The sequence below is a fragment of the Rhipicephalus microplus genome, chromosome 5, assembly GCF_043290135.1.
Source record: "Rhipicephalus microplus isolate Deutch F79 chromosome 5, USDA_Rmic, whole genome shotgun sequence".
NCBI classification, from domain to species: domain Eukaryota; kingdom Metazoa; phylum Arthropoda; class Arachnida; order Ixodida; family Ixodidae; genus Rhipicephalus; species Rhipicephalus microplus.
The window spans coordinates 39114393-39137892 of NC_134704.1; the positions used below are offsets into that span (position 1 = coordinate 39114393).

General features: G+C 44.9%; 1 protein-coding gene across 1 annotated transcript in view; it reads right to left on the reverse strand.

Moving 5' to 3' along the window:
- LOC142817739 (glutamate receptor ionotropic, kainate 2-like) overlaps positions 1 to 15846 on the reverse strand; it is a 333822-nt gene extending 317976 nt beyond the window's left edge. Inside the window, exon 1 of the mRNA XM_075895249.1 lies at positions 15476 to 15846. Within this exon, the coding sequence (XP_075751364.1) occupies positions 15476 to 15656 (181 nt within the window). The 5' untranslated portion in view covers positions 15657 to 15846. The remainder of the gene's footprint in view (positions 1 to 15475) is intronic.
- Positions 15847 to 23500: the final 7654 nt, after the last annotated feature.

A 23500-nucleotide genomic window follows, 5' to 3' on the forward strand; every position in this document is an offset into this window, starting at 1 on the left:
CATCATCAATGTGAACATCTGCGCAGCATTCGCGTGTTGCCCTATGGCCGCGTAGTATAGCCCTCCACTGATTCCCCAAAATAAATATTTATGAGGTAGTTGGTACCTAACAACTCTGATAGCAATAGGCACTCAAAAATGTTTACATATTTTAGGGTGTGGTACAGACATGCACGCAGAAATGAAGCAGGCTATCAGTTCAGAATGAATGCGTACAAGGCCCAATTGCGCTATAATGACCTACTCTGGAAGCTGAAGCTCATGCATTCTTCAATTGCTTGCTGTCTCATAGGAACACAAGAAGTTATTACGTTGTGGCTACTTACTCGCAAGTTAGATTGCGTTCAGAAAGTACTTATTTGTGATGGTGAATCTAAGCAACGGCGCGACTTCATATGTCTCCAACTTTCCATTGTTTTCTTTCTGTTTTTACTCGAAGGCCGCACCACTTCCTCGGTTAGCGAGAATGCTTGCTTAGAATGTTTCAAGCCAACTACAAACCGCACGTACGGACGTTCTTCGGCAGCAGAAGTCTAAACCTAAGTACATTTACATCTTATTTCCATACCAGGACAGCACAGATGTGATGGCATATGGTGTACCAACACGCGCGCACGTTCGTCCCAATGACCAACTATGTCATCATCGTCTTTCTAAAACCTTAAATTATTTATTTATTTATTTTATTTATTTATTTGCATACACAGACACACAAGGACACAGAGGAAAGAGGGAGAGAGCAAGCTTGCAACTGCCAGTTGGAGGGGCACAACGCCTGCTCACTCTTTCGGGATCGAGGGGGAAAGAAACAGAGGTGACAAAGACTAGAGGCAAGAGAGAGCAAAAAGATGAAGAATAAAAACCAACAAAACTTCAACGAGTATTAGTAAAGAACATAACTAAAATAATTAAAAATTGTCTATAAACGGGTGGCCAGGTCTGTTTGGTTCATAAAGGTAAGGAGAGCTCAGTGCGCCTGGTTGCGTCGGGAAGCACAACCGCTCGAAAAGAGGTAGTCGTCTAGGGTCGCGCACTTAAGTCCTAGAAATTTATATTCCTTAATCAGCAAAGACCGCTGTGTTGCACATATGGGACAGTGCACTACGTGATGCTCAAGTGTTTCGCAGCAGCCACAAGCTGCGCACAACGGGCTGTCCACACGCCCTTGACGGTATAATCGTTCACGCACCAGCACAGAGCCCACTCTTAGTTTGTACAACAGCGCTCGAGAACGACGAGGCGAGCCACGGCCACGAACACGGGGAGGGAATGATCCATTCGCCACACGCTGTTCTGGGTGCTGCTTTAGGAGGTGTCCGCGTATAAGCAGACGAGCGTTGTCCATCGTACATGGAATTCCTGGACAGTCACAGCCATCATGGTTTCATGACGAAGCAAGGCGATCCGCTTCTTCCTTGCCCGCAATACCCACGTGCGAAGGTACTCACTGCGCAGCTAGGCATACTCCACGTGACAGACTTTTGGTAATGGATTCCATGATGCTGCTTAGAATAGGGCTGTTGGTCTCCTCGCTGGTGAGTCTGCTAAGGGCACCACGAGAGTCAGTGAGGATGACAACCTTTGATGCTGGTAACTATTCTTGTACGTACTTGAGGACGAAATCAATCGCGTCAATCTCGGCCGTCACCGACGATGAGGGGTGCGATATTTTAAACAACCGCCTGATATCGGTTGAAGGGCAGAATATAGCTGCAGAAGCGCTCAGGCCATCGCTGCGTACAGAAGCGTCCGTAAATGCCTTTGCACAGTCTTCGTTGTTTTCAAATGAGTGTGAATGAGCTAATTGGTAAAGTTCCGAAACTGGTTGGCCACACTTTTTGCGTATTCCTGGAATTGACAGATGGGTAGGGAAAGCTCATAGGCTATGCTCTGTCGGTGTTGGCAATTCAATACTTTCGCCGGAATTACCAGTAATGTCATTAAACAAAGCCGCCATTTCACCCATCCGAGAAAAGTGAGCGCTATAACAGCCTGTTAAGGAGTGTCTTGCCATGTGGGGCTCGGTTGAGACGCTCGATATGACGTAGCGCTCTCTGGTCAGCTTGCAGCCTTAGCGGCAACTGGTGTGCTTCAGCGGGTAGTGGGATGGATTGTGCTTCACGAGGTTAGTCAAACAGTACAGCGTTGTCTTTTGAGATTGGAAAGGTGAAAATATTGGCAAAATCTTCCACGATAATTTTCGGAGACCGTCCAGTCGTGAGGCACGATGCTGTAGTTGGGTCCTTGCAGACCTCAGGTGTTCTGAGAGCCTTAAATATGCGCCATACACTCCCGAAACCTCTCGCCATATGCAACGAGCTACACAACGCAGACCAGCTTCTTCGACAAAGTTGTTACGTGTGCCGCCTAATGGCTGCATCTAAACAGTTATAAAATGTCCAATCAGAGCTTCCTTTGGAACACTGTACCCTCCTCACACACACATTACACACACGCTCTAATACCACCGCTTTAAATTACACAGAGAAGGCAAATCACGTGAATGCAAAAGTCTTAAGTACGGTAACCCTAATTTACGTGTGTGGTGTCTGTTTCAACTACCATGGTTACACAGCAAGTTTTAGTTAGCACCGTATGATGAGCTCAAATTAAAGAACACAAGTATGATGCAGCAAGAACGGAATCTACTAACAGCTTCTTGTGGTGAAAAGCACCCTCTCAACTATAGTGCTCGGCCTCGAATTCGCGTTGACACTTCATTAAGGCACCTCCAGTAATAACATGACAAAATCAAAAATTTAAAAGCGCTCTGTTTGAAATCAGATGTCAACGAACTCAGTCCTATGAAAGCGCTGTCACATACCGGGTTATTATTATTTATAAAGAAGGTTTCTAAGCCGAACCAGGCAGCATAGCTCTGACCATTAGCTTAAATTTTATTGCTTTATAAACGTGGCTCCAACCACACGCTGTCAAATGGACAACCCAGTGTGCATACTTATCTTTTCTCTTATTTACTTTCTTTAGCATATTCAAAACACCGCTAAGTAAGGTGAGGTAATGTCTTTTTTGCAGCCTTATTCACCAACCTAACATTTAGAAAATACGCATGCACGAAATAAAAACATAGGGGGGACCAAAATAAACGGTACGAAATGGATGCCTGTGCGCAAGGGAGCGAGACGCTTGAAGCCACTATCCGATGTTGCCAGTTTTCTTTTATTCAGGAGGCCCTAAATGAGCCGGTACACTGCAAGAATCTATACGAGTACTTAGCGCAAAACGCGTGGAACTCGGCGCGCGATGCTTCTCATTATTGATCATGTTGTGTTACAATAAGTAGAGGCACCAGGAAGCAAATGAATTAGTGATCTATACGGAAACAAGGAAACTCGTGAGATGGTCTCGGTGCGTAGAGCTTATCGCTTTGGAACCGGATGTTCCGACCGACTGCGCCTTCGCTACATCGCCAAAGCGGCAGCGATAAGAGGATCAATAATCCGTGTGCCAAGCTAGTCCATGCCGGCTGCGCGAGGCAATGAACATACGCAAACGAGGAAGTGCTGAATCGAAATAGGCAAATCAAAATCATGAAGTCCACTTGTGGGACACAATAGAACAACAAAGAAAAAATAACGCGAAACAGATTGTCTACATTAACTTGCTGATTTAGGTGAGCTTCTTAATCTGAAGAAGGCCACGCTGGACTTCACGATTGCTGTTTTGTAACGAATTCACTTAAAATAGGGTCATAAGAAATTTTGATAGATATCTATTTGTCTGGTTGATTGACTGAGGCTGCCTATTATACCAGCGTGTGACAGTACAATAGAAAACACGCCCTCAAAAGGCCTTAGTTGTGGGCATATCCGATGTTTCAGTAATAAATTATAAGATCTTTGAAGACACGATGCGCATGCATTCCGGCCACAAATGAACAAGTCCACTCTGAAACCACGTCACTCTGTAAATGTCGCTTTTCTGTAGGGTTGCACTGTATGTGAACATAGCCAACCTCTGCAGTTAGTGGTAGAAGTGCATTGAAGCAAAAATAAATGCTTCATCCATAAAGTTATTGATAATCAAACGAGGAAAACTAATATTTGTTTAATTGTGACTTTTTTTGGAGAAGAAGTAACATATTGTTTTGGAAATAGAGCACTGGTACTATCCCGTACTACTGTTAATTCGACAAAAGATGGGTTTTTGTATAGGAACGTTTGTGTTACGCTAGATTGCGGTAAATTTCAACATCATTGAGAAATGTTTAAATGTCTCTTCAAACGCAAATGCGAAGTGTTATTCTGCTATGCCTGTGGAAATTGGCCAGAATTTTTGTTGAAGAACCCAGAAAAGTAATATTGCTGACTTGTACCTGTAAAGAGTGCTTTGTTTTTTGCAGTGCTGTACAAGGCAAAAGCAACTTGCGTTAGCGACGATAGCAGATTTTGCAGTCAGACACACTGAGGCAAACGCATAATGATATAACAACAATTTACGAAGTTTCAGCAGCACCATCATAAAGTGATTATAAGGTACGCCATATATGCATCATCTGAACTAATTTTTATCCTCTGAGCACCCCACCTGAGCTCACATGTGTAGTGTGTAATTTGGTGCCAGTCCTTTTTTATATTCCTTATCCTTCTCTCTTTCTGTTCACTCCAGTTTGAACGCTGCACCTATGGCTAAGAATCAAACTCGAGCCCTCTAACTTAAAGGATCTTATACGAATACACATTTTTTGACTTCGAGGTTAAAAAATCACAGCATATTCACGGAGAGAATGGCGATGAGTGGGGCGAAGCGTCCGATAGCCCGTCCGTTCTTCCGTAGGTCCGTTCGCTCTTGCTTCCGTTCGTCCGTGTGACCATCCGTGCGTCAATATATGCGTCCGTCCGTCTGTCTTTGCGTACGTCCGTGAGTCCGTCCATCCATCTGTCCGTCTGTTCGTGCGTCCATTCGTACGTACGTCCGCGCGTCCATCCATCCGTTGGCCCGTCTGCTAGTCTGTCTGCCGATCCGTCCATGCGTCTGTCCATGCGTCCATGTAGTGAACACTCCAAGTGCCACCATCTTCCATCTCAGAACCCATGCGGCACATACCCGCTCTAGAGCGGGTATGTGCCACCGGTGGCTACATACATACATACATACATACATACATACATACATACATACATACATACATACATACATACATACATACATACATACATACATACATACATACATACATACATACATACATACATACATACATACATACATACATACATACATACATACATGTGGAGGAGGAGGAGGAGCGATAGACCCACGCCATAAGAAGCTTAGCCCCTAAAAAGGAAACGGTCAGGTGAGGCGGGTCTCATGACAAGCGCACCTCTATTGGCAGACAGGGAAAGCTTTGATATGTAAGAAGCCGTTGCAATCTCGTGCCCTAAGCTACCATTTCTTTTTGTTTTGCATCCTCAGTCTATCCTGAGTTTGTGTTACAGGTTGTCTGATACGGCTATTCGGTGATTAATGATTGCTACTATACAGCGTGAAGGCTCGACGCTAAATTGTGAACTGTGCTTTTCTCGTTACACTTGATCTTGTTTTCATTATTGTTCTGCTTTCATAACCAATCCACTTCTACCAATAGAAAGGGCACGACTGTTAGGCGCAAACTAACGCCCTTATCAGCCCCGAAAAGGTCTTCACGCCCATCATCGCAGGGGGGCCTGGTCAACTGACCTGTATTTCTTTCGCACCAGCGTGTCGCCCTAATTCGTGCTAGCGCCATACATAAACACCACAGCACATAGCTTGAGCGATTCCCTTTTCCTGGGGGAGAAACTTGATTGCCTGTTTCGGCTAGTCAACTCACGTGGCCACTGGTGCGGCGGGGATCCTGCAGCAGCCCACCGGAGCGCAGCTAATCGCGTCAAACGTGCGTCGGAGGCGGCGGCGGCAGATGCGTAACCTCGATCCCTAATTACCCACCGCGTCGAGTGCTGATCCCCGACCCGTTTTAACTGAAGGCTGGGCAGCGCCGAAATTACATAGTAGATGCTCGCGTCTCAGATATGACACCCGAAGATGATTGATTTTCACCGAACCGACGCCGCAGGTAAAAAGTGTAGTCTTGAGTATCTTTCGCATTCATTCAGTTCTTTGTGTCTGCATGCTAATTAATGAATTATGCTAGACTCGTCTGAGTTGTCACAGGCTTCTGAATTTCTGTGGTAAATTATGTTGGCAGGGAGCAATATTGTACTCTTTTTTTTTTGCAGCATAAATATCTTACGCATTCGAATGGGAGATGTACATGCCTCAATGGCGAGGAAATCTGCTTTTTCGGGTGAGGTAAAATATTTCAGCAGGAAATGGACGTATTCTCCCACAACAAAACAATGCTAGTTGTGTCGTTGTAGCCATTGTTGTTGTTAGCAGCCAGATTGGCAAGCAATTTTTCTCAACCTTACACGACGCTGAGTTAGGTTATGAATGCGTACTTGTTGGGATATGTTTCAGCTGTCATCCTTAGTGACACGTCTGTTATTTCAGCCTATACACCTGTAACCATCATTTCTCATTCAACAAACGCCTTGGTGCTTGCGGTAACGTAGCCGCAATTACATCGTTAAGTGGGCATCAGCATGATTTGATTTCCGTCATTAGACACAGCTTCTAAACTTTTATGTATTTAAAAATATTTTAATGAAACTTGTGCATGCGCGCCGATATAGACATGCTGGTTAAGTGTGTGCAATTTTTTTCAGGCTTTGAGGAGCATAACGTCTTTTAAGGCAAACTTTCACCCCTGATCTTCGTTACATACTGTACAGAGAGAGAGAGAGAGAACGTAAGGAGAAAGGCAGGGAGGTTAACGAGGGCTTAGCCCCGGTAGGCTACCCTGCAAGAAGTAATTTGATCTTAGATATGGTGAATATTTATAACTACCATACAATTCTATTGCTGGTGAATTCTGTAAATATTAAAGCTGACTTATTTTTCTTCTCACTCAAAGGATTATTCCTACCCGCCTACCTCCGAAAGCATTCTGCGCTTCTCGTGCTTTTGCACAGCTTCCGGGATCGGGGGCCCTTCGCCCGGCTCTGCATCCTCTGTATGATCTGCCAACCTTTGACGAAGTTGTGAAGTGCGCAGGCATCATCACGTAAAGTTACCTCACGTGCGGTCACAATGATGTTATCTTGACGTAACATATTTTGGTGATGAACGACGAGTCACGATGGCGTGGTATAGTGACATCGTTACGTGATGATTGTTTAACGCATAAATCCAGTTAACGCCACCGATGCGAGACGACAGTCGATTTTTTTTTTCGCGTTTGATGAGGCATCTACGGTTTTAGCCTTAGCGCGCTGACTACTTATCTTGGATTCCATTCCAGTTTTAGAGAGCCGCAGAGGAACTGACCTCAAATATTTCTCAGTTGTGCCTGCCTATGCGTGTGCTGTGAACGCTGATTCGTGTCCGCGCATACGACTTGTCCCTTTTTCCCTTCTTTTTGTTTCTATTTCCTCTCTGTCCTTGTGTATCAGTGTATTCAAATCAAATAAATAGATAATTTTCTCTTTGTTCCTAAATTTTTATCTCCTCCTCCGCCCCCCGCATAAGGTAGCAAGGAGGTCACAACCTGGTTTAGCTCCCTGCCTTCCTTTCGCTCTTTCTCTCTCTCACGGCAAGTTGAAAGTGGGACCGCCTTCGCACCTCCATCGCTGCTTTTATAGAAGAAAAAAAAGAAGCATAGTGATCATTCTTCGTAATTTTTTAATGGACGCAAGTTTAATGAACTTTTACAGTTGTTCTTAATGTTTTCTTTTATAGTCCTGACTCATCATTAATGAGAATATGATATTGTCAAGGTAAGTACATAAAAAACGTATCTCTGTACGTATTCTATCGGCGACAGGGCCACGGTGGTTGTACTCGACTAGAACCTAGAAAAGTAATCTTGCTTTCTTGTACCTGTGAAGAATGCTTTGTTTTTTGCAGTGCTGTACAAGGTAAAACCAACTTGCGTTAGTGACGATGGCAGATTTTGCAGTCAGACATACTGAGGCAAAAGCATGATGATATAACAACAATTTACGAAGTTTCAGCAGCATCATCATAATGTGACTATAAGGTTCGCCATATATGCATAATCTGAACAAATCTTTATCCTCTGAGTACCACACCTAAGCACGCAGGTGTGGCGTGCAATTTCGTGCCAATCCTTTCTTATATTTCTTATCCTTCTCCCTTTCTGTTCGCTCCAGTTTGAACGCTGCACATATGGCTGGCAATCAAACTCGAGCCCTCTAACTTGAGGAATCTCATAGGAAGACACATTTCTTGACTCTGAAGTTGAAAAGTCACAGCATATCCATGGAGTGAATGATGATGAGTGGGGCGAAGCGTCCATCAGCCCGCCCGTGCTTCCGTCGGTCCGTTCGTTCTCGCTTCCGTTCGTCCGTGTGACCGTACGAATTTTATCGACGACGGGGCCACGGTGGTTTTACCCGACTGTGCTCCTAGATTGTGTTGATGCTTTATACGCCCGACACGCACAATGCTCTGATTATATCTTTATCGTACTTGTCTTTTCCCAACTTTTTCGTTATTTTTGGGTAGGACTTGGATGCTACTACCATGATGATGGGACAGCCAGCTTTAATGAAGCCTGCCTTTAAATCTATTTTCATATACTGCTATGGACAGCCACCCAAAAAGTAAAAGTACGGGGAATGAGAGGACGATTTGGAGACAGTTTTTTCTTCCGCTGCCTTAGTGTGAAGTGCCCGAGTACTCTCCTGGAAATACATTTGGCTGCAGCCCCTCGTCAGCGTCTCTTCTCCTGATAATATGAATAATAAGGTAGTATTCTATTGAAAAATAATAATACTGATAACTTTACTGATGCCAATATTTCAGCTAAAGCTTACGAATCTTGGCGGTCTAAATGTAAGAAATGGCATAATCAACCAGGCTTTTTTCTCAGCTTACAGGAACACGTAACAAAGTTTAGAAGTTAGCAGCAAGTGACGTAATACGAGCGTACAAGTATTACCTTGCTCTTACGTAGTAAATAACAATAATTTACTTAAAGGCTTCAATAACCGTCTTTCCGTGGAAAAAAAAAGAAAGAAATTTTAAAGTGTGTATTTATAGTGCCTGCGGAAAGAAGCCTTTTACGTTGATGTTGGCTGGGTGTTCATAATTTAAGAAGTAAAGATAAATGGACTTATTGCTTTCTAAGGCGTCAAGAAGTCTCTTGAGCAAAAAGAAAATTTAGTATGAGTGGGTATCACATCAAATGGAGGCATGCATTGATGTCTGATGTACCAAGTAAAAATCAATATATGTTGAAATGCTTCATTAAGCAAACGTAACCATCAGGGAAATAAGGCGAGAGTGAGAATTCATCTAATTATTTCAATACATGCTCGCGTATAGCTACAAATAAAAACTAAACTACTTAAACTGCATGTCTCTCTTTAACTGCTGCAATTGCAAGTGAAAGTCCAGAAATATTATTTTATAATAATTGGGGTTTGAGGTACCGAAAACATTATTCGATCATGTGAGACGCTTTAGTAGAGGTCTCCACCAAGTCCGACCACCTGACCTTTGTTAGTGTGCTCGCAAATCTGAGCACAAACCTTTCTAGCAATTCGTCTCGATCAAAATGCTGCGATTGTGGTAGAGATTCGATCCCGAGACCTCTGAGTCAGCATTCGAGCACTATTATAACTAGATCATCATGGTGGGTCGGTTGTTATCGAATCGATGGAACTGATACACTTTCATTTCTTTTTCTATAAGCAACATTCTTTAGCTGGTCATAGAATTCGCCCTGCAGCACAAAGTACAACTGGTGGCAACGAAGTTCCGAAAGATAAGCGTTGAATATCTTTAAAAAAACTACACTTAAGGTGTCATCAAGGCCACTCGTGGAGTACGTCAAGATGAACGCGTATGAGAGACACCGACCTCACCTGTATGACCCACCGCCTGGATTTCGAAAAATAAGGCAAATCGCTTTGCAGCAACTGGCAACAAGCACAGTTCAGCCTGTTTTCAATGAAGCAGATTCAATTTGGCCTCTGGTGCGACTCTGACAGCTGTGGCTGAAAGCGTAATAAATTGCCTCGATGCTCCCGAAAGAAGCAGTCGCTGCCATTGATCTACGAGGGCAGGAAAAGAAATGTCTTCTACGCTGCTGAAGCGAAGTCACAGTGTTAATTTCTGGCTATGCAGATGCTCTGAATGCCGTAGGCCTTCAGTTTTTCTTTCACTTCTTTTTTTTATTTAGCCTTCTTTACGTCTTCCGGTTTTGGGTGCCGAATAATACGCCCCTCACGAAAGCATTGTGAGTCGGGCCATCGATTTTTTTTGTTGCTCCATGCACTTGGCGTAGCGTTGGAGCCCAAATCGCACAGAGCCGCTTCGCCGTGCTATTTCAGAACCAGCTGCGCCTAAAGAAAATGATGAGAAGTGAAAATAGTGGTAAGTAGTTGGAGAAGGCCGCGGAGCCGCTTCGCTTTGCCATCTGGTGTTGTTCGCCGTCACGCCTTCGGAAATCAGCTGTGGTGCGTTCATTGTGCGCATCGCGTTTTGTGTTTGCCTGGGCGGAATCGGTTAAAGAGGGAGGGGGGAACGTGTTTCGCACGCCTCTGGTTCTCGTTTGAGCACGTGTGTTTCTGTTGTGCACCGTCGTTAGTTCGCCTTTGTTTGCGCGTGAGCCGGACTGCATGCGTGTGTGTTTTTTCCTGTTTGTAGAACAAAGTAGACCGACTTCGGCTCACCTCTGCGTTTTCTGTGTGTGCGTATGTTTTTTGTAAGCCCTTTGAGCAGTTTTCATTGCAATTTGTTGTTGAACAGGCAGGTTTTTTGTGTGTTTGCGTACGCCTTCCCTGTGTACATAGCATTGCGATGTGGTCAGCAGTGCCCTCGTGAGTTTGGTTCTGGCAAACGTCCAGGATCGTTTACTTCGTTGCATCAGCACACTTCAGTGTTCGATGGCGAGACAAATTGCCTACATGACGTGTAGTTGACAGCCATGACGTCACGAGCATCAAGGAATAACGTTGTGGAGTTCGTTCTGCGTGGATATCTTCCTGACACGTTCTACTACGATATGTCACTTGTTAAATATATACACCGGATTTAAAGCTCTAAAATTACCACTTCCCATACGAACAGGAATTAAGACTAAAAGAAGCAGTAGCTTAGGTTTCACAGTAAAAAGTGCGAAAAAAAAGCGCCTTTCACATAGTACGATGCTTACTGAACCAACAGGCGCAACACACAAGCTTGCTTATCGCACGCATAAAAAGAAACACGGAAATTTTCGCGACGGTCAAAACAAGTAAAGCCTATTTATTCAGTATAATAAGGTAACCAGCTAGTTCATCATGATGACTACTCCAGCAAGCATTGCAGTATGAGGTATCTTCAGTTATAGGTAACTACATCTAAAATTCCACTGTGAGCGAAGCGTTCGCACTCGCGTTCATAGAAACCACCCCACACCTCCACCATAGACTACAATAGCTCGGAATCAAGAGCATTACCCGATCTTGATTAACTAAGCAATTAAGTCAGTCTGAATAGAAAAAAACACTGTTCAACAACATCTTCGTGTAACCAAGTTGTCTACCATACCTTGGTAATGACGCATAACTGTGCTAGAGGCTCACATTATACGGCACATTCAAAAATGAATTGCTGGACCACCCCCTCTCGCCGTTTTCTTGATAAATCTAGATCTGACCCCTGCTGTTCCAATAGCCCTCTACGCATGCAGACCAGCCACACTTTATTTTCTAATGTCCAACTCTTCAGCAATCGACCTGTTTCCCTTCACTTTTCAACACTACCTGGCTCAAGGCGTACGCAAACGCAAAAATGGAGCAATGGTTAATGGAACTTAATACAACTAAATGCAAAGTCTTACGCATTTCAAGAACAGCCCTTTCGACGGCTTCCTATTACCTTAACAACACACTTCTTGAACCTGTGACGTCGTACCGATACCTGGGAATTCACATAACAACTGATCTCACCTGGTCGCTTCATATTAATACCGTTATTATTAATGCTAATCGCCTGCTTGGCTACCTTCGCCGCAACTTCTTTTCTGCACCTACCTCTTTAAAAACACTTTTGTATAAATCATTGGTTCGTTCTAAACTCGAATATGCATCATCCATTTGGGACCCGAGCCATGACTATCTGGTGACATCACTTGAGCTCGTGCAGAACAACGCAGCACGTTTCATTCTCGGTAATTTCACTCGTGCGGCAAGTGTCACGTCCATGAAAAACTTGCTTCAATTACCCACTCTAACTTCGCGCCGCAAACACTCTCGCCTCTGTCTCTTTCACAAAATTTACTACCATAATTCGCCCCTATTCAGTGAGTTAATTACTCCTCCTTCATATATTTCTTCTCGTATGGATCACCGACACAAAGTAGGAACAATACCATGCAACACCAATGCCTTCTTTCAGTCATTTATTCCTCGGACGTCACAAGATTGGAACCGCCTTCCCGGACTGACCGCCGCAATCGAAGACAACCATCAGTTTCGTGCAGCACTAGCTAACATTGTATGATTAGGGCCCATGTATGTTTGTACATATCTGCTTACTACTTTTGTTGCTGCTTTTAGTTTTTTGTATAACCTTGTAACCCACTCCCCTCTGAAATGCCTGTAGGCCTTGAGGGTACGAATAAATAAATAAATAAATAAATAAATAAATATCTGCGCCGAAGAGGAAGAAAAATTGCGTTGACTGGTCGCGCAGGCGGGGGAAATGCTCAACCCCTAAATTTTGCTGAATAAAAGTATCTTACTGCCAGAAACTGATAAACTATCACGATACCTGGGTAAAGAAATAAGATTGTATATAACTAAGACCTGGTTCTCCTGTCACTTTCTACATGATTCTATGCAGTGCTTTTGATATTCAACGTTAAAAAAAACGCAGTTGGTCTTTGTAGGCTTTTATCTCAGAAATGCATTGCATATGCACAAAAAGATATTTGAGATGATGTTGCTTTCACAACCACGCTCACAATCAGTCACGACGCCAAAATGTGTTTGAAGTTGCATTCTGAACAACTGAATATGTACGTACATACATAAAACATTTCCAGAGAGCATTATCGAAACATCAGATAGCAAAGTTGAATGCAAAACACATCTTGAAACAGGCTGGCTAACACGAGATCATCTCTCTAATGCAGGTATAGTGTAACTAAATAATCATGATATGCAAATTCGACAGCTAGCGTTGCGAGACGAGGCCTTTCAGCGGCGGTTCTATTAAACTCCTCAAACTATGATATGATACAGCAGCAGTGTTTTTTAAATAGTATAGATGGTAGTATTTCCTAAGCAACGAGACCTTGCAGGTAAAAGGCCTTTTTCGAATCAATATTGACTTTAAGTATGAAAGGCTGCTTTACGTGAACAAACATATACACAACTATATGTCACTAAGCCTAAGCTTTCGCTCTGGCTCGTGAGGTTGTCCAATCGAAGACGTTTTTGAGCAGCATTCAGAATATTGTAAAGAAGCTTTCAAAGTGATATGTTTTACGTTAGTGACATGTTGAAACTTCCCCTATGACGCACTCAGATACACTTTTGGTCACATTGAGAGTTGATCTTCATGTGAATGTCTCGCTGAATGGTAAGAGCTTGAAATGCGTTGATGCTGCCTGTAGCTTTATCTCTTCTTGTACAATATTTCTCTCTTCCTTCATTGGTCAAATGTAAGAAAGATGAATGAGCTGTTTGAGCTGCAATAGCAAAAAGCTGCAATAGCAAAAAGCAGACAGTTACCGACTCCGTCGGTAACTGTCTTTCCGAAAGACACTCCCTCAAGAATGTGTTGTTTGGAACTCATTCAGCTACATCTAGACAATTTTTTCGGCGAGTGCAACGTAAATGATGTGAATAGTGAATTCAAGTTTGAAAACACACACGGGTCCTTGAAATTTGCATTGCGCTGATCACTTTTCAGACAATCAGCTACTGTATCGGTCACCGGCAATACATGAAACGCAAAACTTTACGGATATTTTTTTTTGTTTTTACAACGTTGAGACGTAAGACAGTCGCCCAGCAAACGAAACATGTTGAGCATGCTTTCTTGCTAGAGAGTGAAACGACTAGCTAAAATGAAATATCAGCTGAGCTAGCAAGTCTAACAAAATGAAACATTCCCCATTCTCGAGGAATTATTTCTAACTAATTTCAAGTGTTAGGGAATTCACCGGTTTGTGAAACAAGCTGTAGGCACTGACGACAAGAGTGTAGGAAGCACTTCCTAAAAACATGTTTTGAGCTGTTGTACACTGATGTCCACCCACACGTCATTCTCCTAATGTTGGTTAATGACTGTCTATAAAAATTAGGTTAACATACCATGCGCCGAAGGGTTTCTTAACTGATTTTAGCCTAGCACTCACGTTTTCTTGCACTGTAATAGCGCTGCACTCAACTGTTAGGGTCTGATTCCACGCCGTTAGTTGTGCTAGGGTCCTAATACTATGTCTAAACATTTTAGCTGTGTGTTAGCGTCACTGCCTCCAACATCAACTAACTTCTCATATATATGGTAGTATTAAAAAAAACTCATGAAAATATGATACCAGTTCACACTTCAGTAGCCATCTATATAGCCTTGCATCCTTCAATGCTTTCGCCCAGTGTCTGGAAGGGGAACAGAACTTATCTCGGGCTAATCACGTAGTCTTTCACTTGTTCTCTGTTTTTTTTCTACATTCCTTATATATTTCAGACTAACAATACTGTGATACTGTTTCCTCACCATGTAGCCAACTGGATACTGTATGTGGTGTTACTTCCCAAAACACTGAATATGATTGTAGGAGACGCGGTAGTGGACGGCTCCAAAAATTTCGACCATCTGGTGTTCTTGGACGTGCACTGACTTCGCACAGCACATGTGCCTCTACCATTACGCATTCATCGAAGTGTGACCCCAGCAATCGGGATCGAACCCGTGACGTTCGGTTCAGCAGCTGAGCCCCACCGCGGCAAACCCAACGCATTACTAGTCCTTTAAATAAGTTGCTTAAGTTCACTGCAGTTACCTAGTTTAAGGAAAAAATAGATAGATAGATAGATAGATAGATAGATAGATAGATAGATAGATAGATAGATAGATAGATAGATAGATAGATAGATAGATAGATAGATAGATAGATAGATAGATAGATAGATAGATAGATAGATAGATAGATAGATAGATAGATAGATAGATAGATAGATAGATAGATAGATAGATATACACTTTCATCTGCAGCTGCAAGGCTCCACTTGTTTCTCCAGCCAGCCTATACCAGTCTCCACGCTTCTCCCACGCTTCTCCCACGCTTCCTCATTATAATCACAACTTTTAATTGAAATATGAGCTAAATGATGCCAACTTTTCCTAAAAACCGCAAGTGACTTGTTTTCTCACAGCAGCCACTCACCGACTCTGATGACGGGTGGCAGAGCGGCCGCCTCTGGAAGGAAGGAGCACGTCGCAATCCACACAAGCGCCAGCCGACTCAGGGCAGCCGCGAACCGAGGTCTCGTCGAGTTCGGCGGCGATGTTGAGCGACGGTCGCCGCCGGCTCGTCGCGATGAGGCAGGTCTCGAGGAGAACGGCATCACTAACGAAGCACTGTCAGAAGGTCGTTCCAGGTAGTTTAGGTGGTACGCGGATGGTGGAACACAACGTCAGGCCCGCGAGTCGCAGCAGTGATTCATGGTCTCCCACTACAGCCTCGCGGCCCGGGGTTTTCAGCAGGGGAAGCCTAAGACGATGGGTCGTCGCAGCGCGACGTGGAGAGGGCGGCGGCAGCCGAGGTTGGAAACAGCGTCGACGTGCTCCTCCGCCACCACGGTGGGGTCACGAGTCTTTCTGGGAATGGACGACGACGCACAGCGCGCGACTGTTGGTTCACTCATCGCGTCGACAAAGAGAGGGGTGGCCCGCGGCCGGCTGTGAATGCGACAGCGACACTGCTGGCGTCGAGCCCCGGACGAAGAGGAGGCATCCCGTAGGCGCGCAGGGGGATTCCCCGAGCGTTTTTGCACACCGGTGAGGAACGGAGGCGTTCTCTCGCGTAGGCTTGTTTTGTTGTCCAATTTTTAGCACGCCTAAGGTTCTACTTCAACGCCAAACACCATATTTTTAAACTAACATGCGCCCTGTCTCCATTGTATCCTCTCCCCCGCTTTTTGAGTCTGGCTAAAGTCGAATGCAGTTCCTGTGGTCAAACGTCCCGGTGCGACAAAAACCTAATCAAGCGCTCAGAAGCATTCTGTTTTCAACACTTAGTAGGAAACTTAACATGAACTTTTTCAAGCGATGTGCCGAATACTTGCTACTTAATGACTTCCTTTCAAAGCACTGTTTCCACTGGCTCTTTAGAAAGCAGGCTATGCTATCTTTTCTCTCGGGTGGGGCAAATGCGTGGGTGCACAATCCACAGGAAGAAATGTCCTTGACTTATTACAACACACTGTGCTTTTTTTCTTTGTGTTTATACGTCGTTTAGGGCGCAGTCAAGTATACGTCTTAGGCATCGGAAGGCATCACCAAACGCGCGCGCTCATGAGGACCCGCTGCACTGCACGTCTGACGCTGCAGACCCACACGTCCTTACCATATACCACAATCACAACGTCGAGAGGCGGCATCCTTCAAAGTTTTCATAGAAACAAAAAAGAAAGAATCCTCGAAATACGAAGAGCAATCCCCACCGAAGAAAGCGTTATGCACTATGTTACAAGAAGATGGATTCCAATTGGTAGAATCGGTGAAGGCTGCTAGCAGAACTTTCGGACCTAGTAAAAATAAATCGAGAACTGGTGATTCTAAACATTCGAATGCACGAGAAATATGAAGAGAAAGAAGATGAAACGTGGAGATGGTGGACAGGAGAGGATGGGTTCGTGGTAAGGGAGTAATGGGCCGTATATCAGGTGGCTCTCATCCGTTCGTCGTCAGTCAAGGTTCATTCCGAAAACGCGCCGAAGGGCGATGGAGATCATAAAGCCGATCGCCGGCTTGGCGACGTGTAGTCCGGTCTCGACGACGTCGTCTTTCTCGCGGCGACGATCCGCTGACGGGGTCTCTCGTCGTGCCGTGCCGGCGCCCGTCACCGCCGGTCTCTCTCGGCCGTGCGATCGCTTCTCGCTGGGGAGCACGCGCCAAAGCATCGGCGCCGCAGCCTCCGGCGCCCGCACCAGCGTGTTCAAGAGATACGCTCGAAAAGCGCCGCCAGCGAGCGGGAGGGAGGGAGGAAGAATCTGGGCGAGGGGATGCGTGGCCTGCGCGGAGGATGCGGAACGCTAGGGGTGGACGCGAACGAGAGAAAAGCTGGAGGTGAAGGGCGAGGATAACCGCTAGAGGTTAACAGAGAGGAAAAGAGAACCCATACCATCGGGGAAGGGAAAAACAGAGCGGGCTTACGAAGAAAGCACGAGAGACAGCGGAGAGGAAACACCGATGGAAATGAAAGGTTCGGGAGAGAGTGCCTCTGGAGGTGACTCGGATGAGAGAGTCCGTACAACGAGCGCGCGTGTTCTGAATCTTCCGCGCATGCGCGCATGCCTCCGGCCTCTCCGAAAGAAAAGACCGCGAGGGGACGGTAGCGGAATAGGAGGAGAGAATCTACGGAACGCTCTGGGCTGCCGACAGAGGTCGGGAGCATAGTAGGGTGCGCTCGCAGGATAGAGCGACGAAGCAGTGGTGGTGGCTCGATTTTTCCGACTTTCATATCCGCGGAAAACAAAAGAGGAGAGAAACAAAAGAGGACAGATGAAAGGAAGAACGAGAGAATGGGGATGAGAGGGGATGACGTCGCGAAGAGAGAGGACGTGGCGAGATCACTTCGGGGCCATGCACGTTCTTCTGCCCTTCTCCCCTTCACGCTCCAGTCTTTCTCGGTTATTCTCTCATCCTCGTCTTAGCCGGAGGTCTCGCAGAAGCTCAGTTAGGGAATGTGGCTTTGCAGACATCCTCCTCGCGCTTCTTCGTCGCTTTCTTTCCCTCGCTCGTTCGTTTCGGCCCCGACCGGCCTCGGAAGTGTGACGGTGAAGGGAAGAGCGTAGCCCCCCGTCCCCCTGTTGCTTCCAGAGCCGACAGAGGAAAAGAAGAGAACTCGGTGGCAGTGTGCCCGCGGAGGATGGCCGATGTGCGTGGCCATCCTCACAGTGTCGCGAATTAACCTTTTAATGCCGGTCTTATCGAACACTCTGCCACGTTCCAGGATGGCATAGTCATTCCATTTCGTTCTCCGCCAAAAGGCAACTCATCGTTCCCTTTGATTCGAAAAAGAAAAGCTTTTTCACCAGCCACCCCTTTGAAACAACCAAATCGCTCATGTTGCCTGAGGATATCTTTTGAACTCAGTCAAACATTCTGTATTATTTGTTATGCAGTGCATTTTCTTTGTATAGGTTTTGTTTTCGTTCTTCTGCAGTTACGCGCTTGATTTTGTTCAGTTTGTACGTGGTATGCGAATCATATAACGTTTTCTTTCCCATTTTTCGGGGTACCACACTTTTTCTTGTTTGTTTGAGTTGATAACGCTTAGCTACTTTCCTGGCGCGCTTGTTCAGTGATATGCACGGGGACGATGAAGTGGTGTTGTCAATGAGTGATTCTGCTTCCAAAGGAACTGAAAGTCAGATAGCACTGGCTGTTGCTACTCGTTTCAGGTTTTGGGCAGGTCGTTTCGAAAGAAGGGTCATCCTGGAGCTAAAAGATTATATATAGCGGTATATTCCTCACAGATGATATATGCACCTCAGATAACGTACAAAACACCTGACAAGTTTATTGTCAGTCTCATTGTAATCCAAACCCCATTTGTCTGTACTCACACACACGCACATAAAAACATTAAATACATCCAAATGAACCTTAACGAACCCGTACTGGTCACTGCTTGGCAACGAGCATCAAAGCTCTGATTAAGAACGACAATTTTCTGCCGAGAATTCATCATTTTGGGCACACAAAAGTCTATCGCCTCACCGACCATCAATGATACTAATTCTGGTGTTTAACTTCCTAAAAGAATAACATGGTTATGACGAACAGGCAAGTGGAGGGTTACTGAAATGTCAACCACCTGTGTGTGCGTACGCGCGCGCGCGCGTGTGTGTGTGTGTGTGTGTGTGTGTGTGTGTGTGTGTGTGTGTGTGTGTGTGTGTGTGTTTGTGTGTGTGTGTGTGTGTGTGTGCACCTTAATCTAAGCACACCGGCTTCAAGCGTTCAACCATTTACGCCTGCACCGAAAACACTACCCTGAAATATAGTACATACCATTAACAAGAAATCAAAGAGATCTTGACTATGATTTCTTGCATTAACTCAAACATCACTATGGCCTCACACGCACTTTGCTATCCTCTTCGTTATTATCTGTTCTCCACCAGTGCAGGTTCGCAGAAAGTATATAGCGATGAAAAAGATCACAGGTTCCCGTATACATTCACCTAAGAGCTCTCGAAGGTGAACGCCATGCTTTCTTTAAAATCAGCTGATGCCTGGCCCGCCACCCACCGAAAGCTTTCCGCACTTAACGTTGTGTCGCACTCCATTCAATATCAGTCAACGTTTGATCAAGAGAGGATGTCATGTGATTATGTCAACACGTGACGTCGCATTGACGATATGACGTCACAAGTCTTGGCAGTCTGTGGTTTCATGATGGTGAGCGCCATATGTTGGCGTCATCGCGTGATGATTTCATTTGTATTACTCGCGTTGACCCCGTGCGGTGCCGACCCGGGACACCAGCAAACATTTGCGCTTGATGAGGCATCTAATCTTTTCGCCGTAATGACTTGCACTTTTCGCTCGGACACACTTCACCAAAAACGGCATAGCTGTTGCAGTGTTGCCTTATTTCAGAGTCTGGCACCCCAATTCTTAAGGCGAAAGCATTAAGGGAACAGGGTAAGCCCTATACCCACCATATATTTTAGGCGAAGTTTATAAACCTTTTAGAACAAAAGCTGTTATGAGATCAGAATACAGCATGCATGCGGCGCTGTAGTTGTCCACTACTGCCGCTTTCAGTGTCCTCAACCACTATCGCAGAAAATAAGGAAAAACACCATGAACACAGCGGGATTTGAACCCGGTTCGCTGCGTGCCAACTCAGTATTCTGCCACTGAGCCACGACGGTGCTTGGGACACCTTTGAAAACTGGCATTAGGCAGGCTTGATGTCGAGAAAGGAATCCCATTAATATTGATTGACTGATTGATATGTGAGGTTTAACGTCCCGAAACCACCATAAGATTATGAGAGACGCCATAGTGTAGGACTCCAGTGATTTCGACCACCTAGGGTTCTTTAACGTGTAATAATCATAATATGCGTATTCAAGCATTTTAGAACAGCGAGGGAACAACCAGGTGTCACAGAATGTGAATTGCGCAACGCGTCATCCAATGCTCCAACTCTTTCCAAGCGATTTATTTTGTTCAACTATCAACTCTGACGCATGCCCATTGTGGGTGATTGTGAGGACTACAAAACGCTTCTGGCACAATTCTTCGTCGTTGGTCGTCGTCTGCCACAACACACGAAACAAATTGCACAAAGTTCCTTCCAAATGTGAAGGGGGTACCACGGTTCGCCAAAGAATGACGAAAGATGGCATAGCGAATGCATGTCTACTACAGAATGATTTATAGGGTAGTAGGTACCCTGCAAGTGAGCTTGCAACAGCTACCCAAAGAGTGTTAAAAAGGCTCTGAAAAACCGCTATTCCAGCTTTTGCTGTGACAGTTCTGCGCGTTCCATGCAGGCATGGTAGTTTTTCTCTGTCACCTTAGAAGTTACCGTTTTTATTTTACTATTATTGTGGTCATGAGCCATTCCTATTCTTACTAAAGCAGAATTAGCGCAGAGAATCGTTACGCTCATTTTGTACAATATTTCACTTCATTTACCTAATTATCACTCGATAATAGCAATTAAAAGTAGTGTTGAAGTAGAGCGCTTGTTCACATAACAATAAACCTGCTCCAGCATGTTCTCTATTACGTTTTCTAAGCACTGTCTGAAATGTATGTTTCTAGGTGCAATGGTTGCTGAGATAAAAGAACAAAAGTACCAAAAACCATGTTTTGAGTTGAAAACGCGCTTTACTTCAAAAGTGCAGCGTCATAACAACAAACTGATGGACCCTTTCAATAGGCACCAGCCAGATACTCGTCACCGATACCATTTTTTTTTTCTGTTTCAAAACGTCTTGTCTGGTGAGCCTCCTATGTCATCTGCTGTGCAGTCCTGTCAGCAAAGTATACTGTCTACCTCGGTCAAGAGTGCGTTGGCCTTGGATTGTGCAGTGCCCTGACGAAATTCAAAAGAAGTTCAGTACATTCACGCGGGCTATATCACCATCAATAATAGTGGTTACAGTATCAAAAGTGCTTATCTGCGGTGTTCATGTCCAAGAAAAATATTTTTGAAGCGTCCTCGCACACAACCATTCAACGACTCGATGGGGTTCTTAGTTTTCCCATAGAGGCATGAGCAAGTAACTATAGCTGAGCTATTTTTGGAAAACTTAGCCCGACAGCCTTAATAACAGATACTTGAAGCTGTTCTTCATGAACGAATGGTTCGCTATTCAACTGGGCTTTGTTGAATTCCCACCAGGTGTCGGTATCGTTCCGGCAAAGGCCGTGGAATGGATGGGTATCCTTTGATGCCCTGTGATAATATCTTGCCCCTACAGCTCTTCGCATGTCCACAAAGCTGGCTCTATTTCTTTTATTGGCCATACAATAATTGTTTTGGTGCTTTTCAGTGATGACACAACTAAGACGTCCCCGGCTAGATATACATTTCTCGACAAAAAGCTTGACGCCGCTGCTTGCTTTAGTTTTCGCAGTTCTGGTCCCATTCTTTTCTGGCTACAAAAAAAAAAAAACGCTTCGTCTTCGAACTTGCTGCGAATTCTCCTCGCCGGCTTGTTAGCTGCTGTGCTCCGCACGTAACGAAGGGTATTAAGGGTAAAAAAAAAAGGAACAGTAACGAAGGGAAAGAAAGATAGCGCCGAGACACGTGGCACGGATGAAATCATCTGTTGTACGAACAGAGACAAGTTGGCGAAACAGCGTTTGCCTGAAAGAAAATGCGGTAGCAGGGCGGGATACACATCGGCGATTGAAAAGGGGTACGAAAGGCGTACGTGCTTCGCTGTCGCCAATATTGAAGCAAAGGCTGAATTTGGAGAAAGCGAGGGTGGAAGGGAAGGATAGAGAGAGAGGTGAGAGAAAGGAAAAAAACACGCGCGAACAGTGTTGCACGCGTGCCTACCGCTTCTTCCTCGAAGCTTCGTTAAAAATGCAGCCTCTGGAATTACGTTTCGCCCTTTCGAAGTTCAGGGGAGCACAGTTCCTGCTTTCGATAGGAATTCGAAATAGTAATAAAAAAAAGAAGAGCGACTGTGACATCGGGAAATTCGAGCAAGATGACAACTTTGGCGAAGAGAAGGTCGAGGGTGTGTGCGTGAAGACTGAGGGGCGAATTATATGTCTGAGATAAGAAGGGTTCGAAGCTGTTTGAGAGACGCAATGTTTATTCACCCGACATGTGGCGTGTACCGTAGAGACGCATGCTACTGGGTATGTGATCATTCCGAACGACCAGCAAGTTTGGAGGAGCTAGGACTTTATTTAATTAAATGGAGGAGCCGTCTCCCTCGAAGAGCACACCGGGGACTGGTAAGAGAGAACGGCGATGAAGACATTCGGATACGTTAATTCTTGGCTTGTGAGTTCTTTCTTGTTTATTATATTGCCTAGCTGTCGCCAAAGACCTCTTGCGGTGGCAATGCTGTAAGAGTTGATGGCCATGTTCATTTCGCTGGCTGTTTTTTTTTTTTTTGGGGGGGGGGAGGGGAGGGAGACGATGAAAAGCCCGTGGCGATACTTTCCTTGGATTCAGCCGGCGTATATAGTAAACACATCTGGCTTTAATTTGGCGATTCGCCCGGACCCTAGTGAAGAGCCACAGAAAGAGAAGCCAAATCATGACAAATGAGCGGGAGCTTTCAACGTACTTAGGGTATACTACTATCAAAGTGAAATTTTTCGGCACAGACTTATTTTATCTTTTTTTATTTACTCCCTCAGCATTGATCAATTACGTCCCCGGCTACTTGCAGAGCTTTGAGAGTCGAAGGTATAAGGTTCAGATTCACTGTATTTCGACTCAGCGCTCCGGAAAGTCGCTTTGCACGTCCTCTCTCAGCTATCAATTCATTGTGGCTTTAGAAGTTATCTCGAGTGCCTCGCAGAATTGAACACGTGCCGCTTCTATAAAAGCATTTATTTATCAGTGCATTTTCTCTTTAAAGAACATGCATTGATTTGTCGCCATAGTGCTATAGTAGTACATCCTAGGCCGAATTCAAATAAACGTCCCTTTCATGAGGGAATTCTTTTCTATGGTCAGCCCGCTTCACTAATGATA